At 37.5% G+C, this 8,447-nt stretch overlaps 1 protein-coding gene across 1 annotated transcript in view; it reads right to left on the bottom strand.

Annotated features, from left to right (window-relative positions):
- Positions 1 to 8,447, bottom strand: part of LOC106884387 (cation-dependent mannose-6-phosphate receptor) — a 20,597-nt gene that overhangs the window by 6,705 nt on the left and 5,445 nt on the right. Inside the window, exon 2 of the mRNA XM_014935740.2 lies at positions 1,557 to 1,723. Coding sequence (XP_014791226.1) covers positions 1,557 to 1,723 — 167 coding nt within the window. The remainder of the gene's footprint in view (positions 1 to 1,556; positions 1,724 to 8,447) is intronic.

The following is an 8,447-nucleotide window of genomic DNA, read 5'->3' as shown; positions in this document are numbered from 1 at the left end:
TTTCAGAGGTACAGCCCCCTAAAAATCCCCTGCATATTATACTCAAGGGCGGACTATACTCGAGGATTTACGATAAATATTTTTGTGACCACATGGTTTTTAGGTTCAGTCTCACTGTGTAGGAGCTTGGCCAGCAAACCCCATCAAACCCATGCAAACATGTAGATTCCTAAAGCCAGATGCTCTTCCTGTTGCTAACCCTCACCTGTTACCTAACAAGTTGATATTTCCCTATGACCAGACAAGTTTCTGCAGAATATTGGAAACAAATGACACTGCTTGTATGACAGTGATACGCATTTACAACTATCATGCATTGTCAAGACAAGAAAACCCAAGCAAAATTACACACACACACACACAGGTGTGTGAGTATAAAGACTTGATATCTTAATGAGAACTGAAACAGTTTACATTGTAATGAACTAAAACTCTTAACTTGATAATAATTGAAACTGCCCACCTGTGTTAAAACTGTGGGCTATTTTTTCTCTACCTGTCTTTTCATACACTATATCCCTATGTGGTTCCATTATTTCCACATGTTCCATGCAGTTATTAAAACTGAACATAAATTACATCAACAGTACCAATTTCACCCACATATACTATGCCAATTTATCAGCAAATGAACCTGCTAGAAATAGCAGCTGAATCTTCAAATCATATTTTGATCATAGCACTGCTCAATCTGGGCTGACCAAGTGCTACACAGTAACAATCTCCAAAATATTTTCATTTCTTTAGAAATTTTTCTTAGAATAATGTCCTTTCCCTCTGCTACATCTGACTGAAGCCATAATTTTAAGAGGACTATTGTTGCTGGCACTCCATCGCTTATGACGTCGAGGGTTCCAGTTGATCCGATCAATGGAACAGCCTGCTTGTGAAATTAATGTGCAAGTGGCTGAGCACTCCACAGACACGTGTACCCTTAACGTAGTTCTCGGGGATATTCAACGTGACACAGTGTGACAAGGCTGACCCTTTGAATCACAGGCACAACAGAAACAGGAAGAAAGAGTGAGAGAAAGTTGTGCTGAGAGAGTACAGCAGGGTTCGCCACCATCCCCTGCCGGAGCTTCGTGGAGCTTTTAGGTGTTTTCGCTCAATAAACACTCACAACGCCCGGTCTGGGAATCGAAACCACGATCCTATGACCACGAGTCCGCTGTCCTAACCACTGGGCCATTGCGCCTCCACTAAGAGGACTATATAGTCACTGAAATTGCTAGAAGCAACAATTAAATCCTGCCCCTCAAATCACCCTCTATCTTAAAAAAAAGAAACGCATACTGAATAATGTAGTCCCAGGTAAACTATTTCTGGGAAAACAAAAGGAGATAGTAATCCTGGTTGGGAAATCTTTGATCATATGTCTGCTCAATCAGAGCTGATCTAAGGCATAACAACATACATTAATAGGCAAACCATTCACTGTTAAGGTTTCACAATCATAGATGCTTATGCAGCTTCAAAATGACATTTTAGAACAAAATAAAAAAACTGAAGTACATAAGAAAAACAAAATATTTTTAAAGAATTTTGTTACTTACCCCCATCTAATATGTAGGTATTAGTGATATTGCCAATGACAGTACTGGTCTTGTCATCACTTTTTATCTGTATTACAGCAATATCATCTTGGTTAGCATTCTCCATAACTGGAGTACATATACCAATGTTATAAATATATTTACCCATCATACCAACAACTTTAAACCTGATAAGAGATAGAAAGATAGGAAAAACAATTTACAATTTTTTACACCGTTACATTGAGTTTGTATTGTTTTGTGTTTGCTTCTGTGTGTTTTTTGTTTTGTTCTGGAATGTCCAGAGATATTAATAGAGTTATGTCCCTTACCTGGTTTTTAGATTTTGTCTCCTACAAGGAGTTTTCGCTAACTAATTTACCTTGATAATCTCAGTAGACAAAGATTTTTTTCAGCTAATATTTTTCATATGTGAAATACTACTTCTTTTGAATTTAGCATAAGGAATACTACTCCACTAAGGTATTTTCCTCAGCCATATTGCAAAAATCCATAAGTATCACTACATTCTCTCTCTCTCTCTCACATACACACACACACATATATAAGCTGGGCAAAGTTCAGAGAGCTCCTACCTCTGCTGCTAACAAAGGGTCTCTCTCACAGAGTGAAAGGCCGATGTCCAAACAGCTATGCTACACAGCAGTGAAACATGGGCTGTGACCAGCAAGGACATGCGTAGGCTTGAAAGAAATGAAGCTAGCATGCTTCGCTGGATGTGCAATATAAGTGTGCATGTACAGCAGAGTGTAAGCATCTTAAGAGAAAAGTTGGGCATAAAAAGCATCAAATGTGGTGTGCAACAGAGACAACTGTGCTGGTATGGTCATGTGAGGTGTATGGACGAGGAAAGCTGTGTAAAGAAGTGCTGAGCTCTAAATGTGGAGGGAACCTGTAGTAGAGGTAGACCGAGAAAGACATGGGACGAGGTGGTGAAGCATGATCTTTGAATGTTGGGCCTCATGGAGGAAATGACTAGTGACCAAGATCTTTAGCGATATGACATGCTTGGGAAGATCTGTTAAGCCAAGTGAAATCATAGTCATGAACCGTGCCAGTGGCACATAACTGGAACCCATGCCAGCGGCACATGAAAAGCACCTTTTGAGCATTGGGCCTCATGAAGGCAATGACAAATGACCTAGACTTTTGGTATTATATGCCATGCTTGAGAAGAAGACTCATCAAGCCAAGTAAAATCATAATTGTAGCGGATACTGGTGCCACGCAACTGGCACCTGTGCCGATGGCACGTGAGAGTACCTATTATACTCTCAGGGTGGTTGGTGTTAGGAAGGGCATCTAGCCATAGAAACCATGCCAAATCAGACTGGAGTCTGGTGCAGCCCCTCAGCTTACCAACCTAGGTTAAACCGTCCAATCTAGATGCCCTTCTTGTCACCAACCCCCACCTATTTCCAAGCAGCTAATATGTCCCATGGGTGGATATGTTTTCCAAGGAAGACTGGAAACAAATAACATAGCTTATCTGATGGTGATGCTCGTTTACAACAATCACAAGATGTCAAGACACAAGTACATGCAAACACATATACATATGTACGCACACACACACACACACACACACACACACAAGTGCCTCTTTCAGTTTCCGTCTTTCAAATTCACTTACAAGTCTTTAATCAGCTCAGAATTATAGCAGAAGACCCAAGATGCCAGTTTGCATTATTTATACTACACAAACATTCGAATCAACTTATAGGACATATCTCTTTTGCCTGTAGTTTTTCTTAGATTTTAAATGCCCTTGGTAGGAGGCTTTGTTAACTAATTACTTGGATAATCTCAGCTGACTGAGGATCCTACTTTACATGTATTTAATATGCTAAATTTTCTGCTGATATATTTCCCTTCAGCCATATTGTTAAAAAGACATATTGCAGTTGTATGGTGAGTTACACATAGAAAGCATGGCTCTTAGCTATAAGCAATAACAATAAAATAACTATAGCATGTAATGCTGACAGGTTAAAACCACCAACTGTTACTAGAGTGTGTGATAATGAATTAACATGAGCACACAGCCAATAAGTGTGCTGTGTGTCTTGACAATCAATGAATTCAGACATGAATGTATACACATGGCATTTCTATCAACAAATGTAGGAGACAGAGTAATTAATAATGGAACACCAGAAGTTCGTCATGAACTAGAGATCAAGAATAAGAATATATGTAAACATAAAACAAAAAGGGAAATATAGTGAGGTGTGTGTGTATTTGTGTGTGTATTTGTGTGTGTGTGTATTTGTGTGTGTGTATTTGTGTGTGTGTGTGTGAGCGCATGCATGCATGCATGTGTTTACTTTATTCTCCTCTTAAATCATAAACTACTTAACATGTCCAGTTTATAAGCCAGTGGAAGGTGACTATGTGGTCGTTCAGTGTGCTAGAAACAGCAACAAAATCTGCTTCTTATCACATCCTGCCATCTTGAAAATTGAAAACAAATACTATGACCCAGAAAATAGGTCAAAACAGTCACAGCTGCACTTATGGGTCTGCAGGATCAGGGTTGACTTTGGACTAAATAATATATATAATTGCTAGTCTCCTTTTATATTTCCATTTACATTTTAGAACACTTCATAAGAATATAAGGATCTGTTCAGTTTGAGAAAATCTGAGAGCCAAACTGAACAGATCTGAATATAAACCAATCTTAGTACTTCACTGGTATTGTATCATATCTTAACCAAAGATTGTTATTTAATCCTCTAATTTGCTGTCTATATATTAGCTGAAGAAAGACAATACGCTCTGTTCTTTTTTTTTTTTTTCCGTCTCAAACAAAAATATAAATTTTAGAAAGAAAACTGCAGCTTAACTACTTGTTAAAAATGTTTCATTAGAGAAATGTTTTCCTGCCATAAAAATCAATGAAAACTTTATTTATTATAAATAGGACAATTTTTTTTTATATATATAAATTTCATATAACTGCACTACTATTGATTTCTGACAGTAACACCAAACCTCACATATCTAGGGTGGGTACAGTTTATTAAATCAACTTCAGTGCTGGACCTGTGTTGTATTTTGTTAATCCAGTAACGATGAAAGGTAAAGTTAAGCTCAGCAGGATTTGAAATCAGAACGCAAAGGGCCGCAAACAGATACTGCCAGGAGGCCTAGACTGGCACACAATTTAACTGCGCTCATTACGTTATTAGCATTAATATAGTTTTGTTGTTGGAAGTCAAATAATTTAGTTGACTTTGATCATTAAGTTTAGCAGAACCTAACACCAACTGCTCCAATGGTGATAAGCTCTGACTAATATATATTTTGTGACCAAATATGATAGAAGGGAGTCAAACTAAATAGTCCAGTTCCAACTAGTTCTGAATATATATACCGTAAATCCTCGAGTATAGTCTGCCTTTGAGTATAATACGCAGGGGATTTTTAGGGGGCTGTACCTCTGAAAAACCTAAACCTTGTGTATAATACGCACCCCTTCTCTAACTTGAGTCAAAGAAGTCGATATAACGTCCTTGGTTTGTAAACGTATATACGGTAACGTCCTTTATTATTATTGTATATATAACATAATGCAAACGTGTAGCTTTTTTGTGCACTTTGTTTGCAGAAAATAAAGAAATAACAGTAATAACGTCAGTGAAAAATAAATATTAAGTAAATTGCCTTTACATATTTATCACTTAGAAAATGTTGCTTAGAAAATATTTTTCATCTTTAACCTCGTATATAGTATGCACTAGAAATTTTGACCTTTAAATTTTGGGAAAAAAGGGCGGGTTATACTCGAGGATTTATGATATATATATTATTCTAAATATATATATTATGTGACTAAATATATATTCGAGCTGAGGCCATCGTGTTTTTCATTAAGACATGGTGTTTGTATCTATGACTACACTATGTAATAGACTATTTATTTTTTTTTTTAAAGTCAGAAAGATGTGTGTTTTGAGGAAATTCAGTTATTTCTATCAGCTCATGCAGCTATGTAAAGTTTCCTTCATTTGTTAATAATATGGTTACCTAACCCCAAGTCAGGACTGACCAAGTGGGGTAGGATCTAGTTGGTTTGACTGCCAGCATTTCAATAATTAAAGTTTATCAAAAATTTTAAAATTTGGCACATTAATATACTTTTCCAAGCTGAATTGCTGGAGTTATTTCACTTTTTCCAGAAAAATGTTTTTAAAAAGTTATAGAGGTTTAAAGTTTGATGATTTTCACTTAGTCAGGAAACAGGATTTGGAAGCTGTCATTTTGTGCATGACTGCACATGTTGTCAACATTCTGAAAATAGCATGTGTTTTTATATGAAACTGTAAAGGAATCAAATTCTGTTTAATGTACAACCCCTCATAACTTCTTTAAAATTTGGAATTTTTTGAAAATTTTTGCAAATTTGTACTATACACAAGGGAATTCATATGATAATGGGAAAATTTTTTTTAATGGGGGGTGCGTGATTTAAGGCATATTTAGCTGCTATTTTTAGCACATCTCACAACCAGGGCACAAGCAACAGATAGGCACAAGCAACAGATGGGCACAAGCAACAGAACACAGCATCAACACACATGGCATCGCGTAGAATATACCAGTCAACACACGTGCTTTCTCCCTGGAAACAGGTATGAATGAGCCTGTGGCTTACAATTGGCTAAAATTACCCAAAATTTTCAAACTTTAATTGCTAAATGATTTATAGCGAAAATGATTTTCACATCATTCATTAGCTTATAAAAGTGTATTATTACGCTGAATATGAAATCAATTCAAACAGAAATTGATGCTGGCAGCCAAACCAACTAGATCTGCAGGCTAATAAAGATATTCCAGCTATAAGCACCAGACTTTTTTTTCAACTGTGGTTTGAGAAGATTTTGCTGCTATTTCTAGCAGGTAGAGTGTCTAGAACAGTCTCCCTCACTGACTTAGGCAAATATGTTTTGAGAGAAAGCGGACATTCTTAGGATAACTATTCTGTTAGAAGTTGCATGTCTTCTAGTCAATTCTGAACAAGCAAACCTAACATCAAAGGTCTTGCAGTTGTGACCATCTACGTGGATATATATTTTTCCATGCCTTGTAGTGCTCCCAGACATTATCCAAAGTGTTGTCTTAATGTGATCTGAGGTAATTTTGTTGCTATTTTTAGGACGTCGAATGACCACGTAGAGGTTCCTTTATCTAGCTGGTCTAGGTAGAGGTAAATTAAAAATTTCCTTATTTAGGTCATGTTAGTTACAGAAGTATTTTCAGCTGCATAATAACCAAATGTTACCTCTACAGAAATAGAAAATAAGAATAACAACAAAGCTACAAAACTCTGTTGTTAATATGGGAATAAAGCGGTGAGCTGGTAGAATTGTTAACACACCAGGGAAAAATGCTTAGCGGTATTTCATCCGTCTTTAGATACTAAGTTCAAATTCCACCGAGGTCAACTTTACCCTTCATCCTTTCAGAGTCGATAAAATAAGCACCAGTTGAACACAAGTTGATGTAATCAATTTGCTTTCCCCTCTGAAATTGCTGGCCTTGTGCCAAAATTTGAAACCAATATGATAGAAGGGAGTCAAACTAAATGGTCCAGTTCCAACTAGTTCTGGCTGTGACATCATATGTCAACAATTTCTTTTCTAACTATAAGAAGGCTAATTGTTACTGCAAAATTGTAGCCAATTAAATATACCCCATTATGTGGATGAACCAATGGGGAAAACTTGTGTGATTATTATACATGTTAAAAGTAGCAATCAAAATTCTCTTATATCACACACCCTATCATCTTTTTAAAAATTGGATGAGCGTATTACTCTTTTACTCTCTTTTTACTTTTTACTTGTTTCAGTCATTTGACTGTGGCCATACTGGAGCACCGCCTTTAGTCGAGCAAATCAACCCCAGGACTTATTCTTTGGAAGCCTAGTACTTATTCTATCGGTCTCTTTTGCCGAACCGCTAAGTTACAGGGACGTAAACACACCAGCCTCGGTTGTCAAGCGGTGTTGGGGGGACAAACAGACACACAAACACACACACATATATATATATATATATATATATATACATATATACGACAGGCTTCTTTCAGTTTCCGTCTACCAAATCCACTCACACGGCTTTGGTCGGCCCAAGGCTATAGTAGAAGACACTTGCCCAAGATGCCATGCAGTGGGACTGAACCCGGAACCATGTGGTTGGTAAGCAAGCTACTTACCACACAGCCACTCCTACGCCTGGGTAAATATAGTCTAAAATCACCTATATACTAAAAACGGGATAGATATGTCTGGAATACCTCTGATCAAAGGTTTGACTCCGAACTAAACAGCTCCATTTCAGTAAATAAGTCACAGGAAACTAAGCATGTAAAGTAGAAGGTTCAAATCCTACCAGTGACATTGCCCTGTTCCACTGGTCTAGACACTTAACTCTCGCTGGCCCCCTGTCCATCTAGCTGTGTAAACAGTCTACTGTTACAAGACACAACACAAATCTTCAACAGACGCCATAGAATGAATGCAACTTTACTCCTCTTAGTATAGCACCCCCTCTCACCATCCTACTATGGTGTCACCCTGTCACATCTCTCTGTACCAGATTTCTACTAGAGGCACAAAAACCTAAAACTTCATTCAGAGGAGACAAGTCGATAACATTGACCCCAGTACTTGATTGAGGACGAATAGAAGTGTAGCATTTCAGACACAACTCCTCGTTCATATTCGTTCCCAGCAAGTTGTTTTACACCTATTAGACTTTTTTTTTTGTTTTTGTTTTGAGCTCGGGTCAAACACTATAGTTTAGAGGCCATGGACTGACGATGTGTGACGATGTGAATGTTCAGAGTCCTCTCCCCATCCCCACCCCGCCTTTCGC

The sequence above is a fragment of the Octopus bimaculoides genome, chromosome 3 (assembly GCF_001194135.2).
Source record: "Octopus bimaculoides isolate UCB-OBI-ISO-001 chromosome 3, ASM119413v2, whole genome shotgun sequence".
Classification (NCBI taxonomy): domain Eukaryota; kingdom Metazoa; phylum Mollusca; class Cephalopoda; order Octopoda; family Octopodidae; genus Octopus; species Octopus bimaculoides.
Note: the sequence above shows the minus strand (reverse complement) of the source record. Positions and strands in the feature narration are given on the sequence as shown.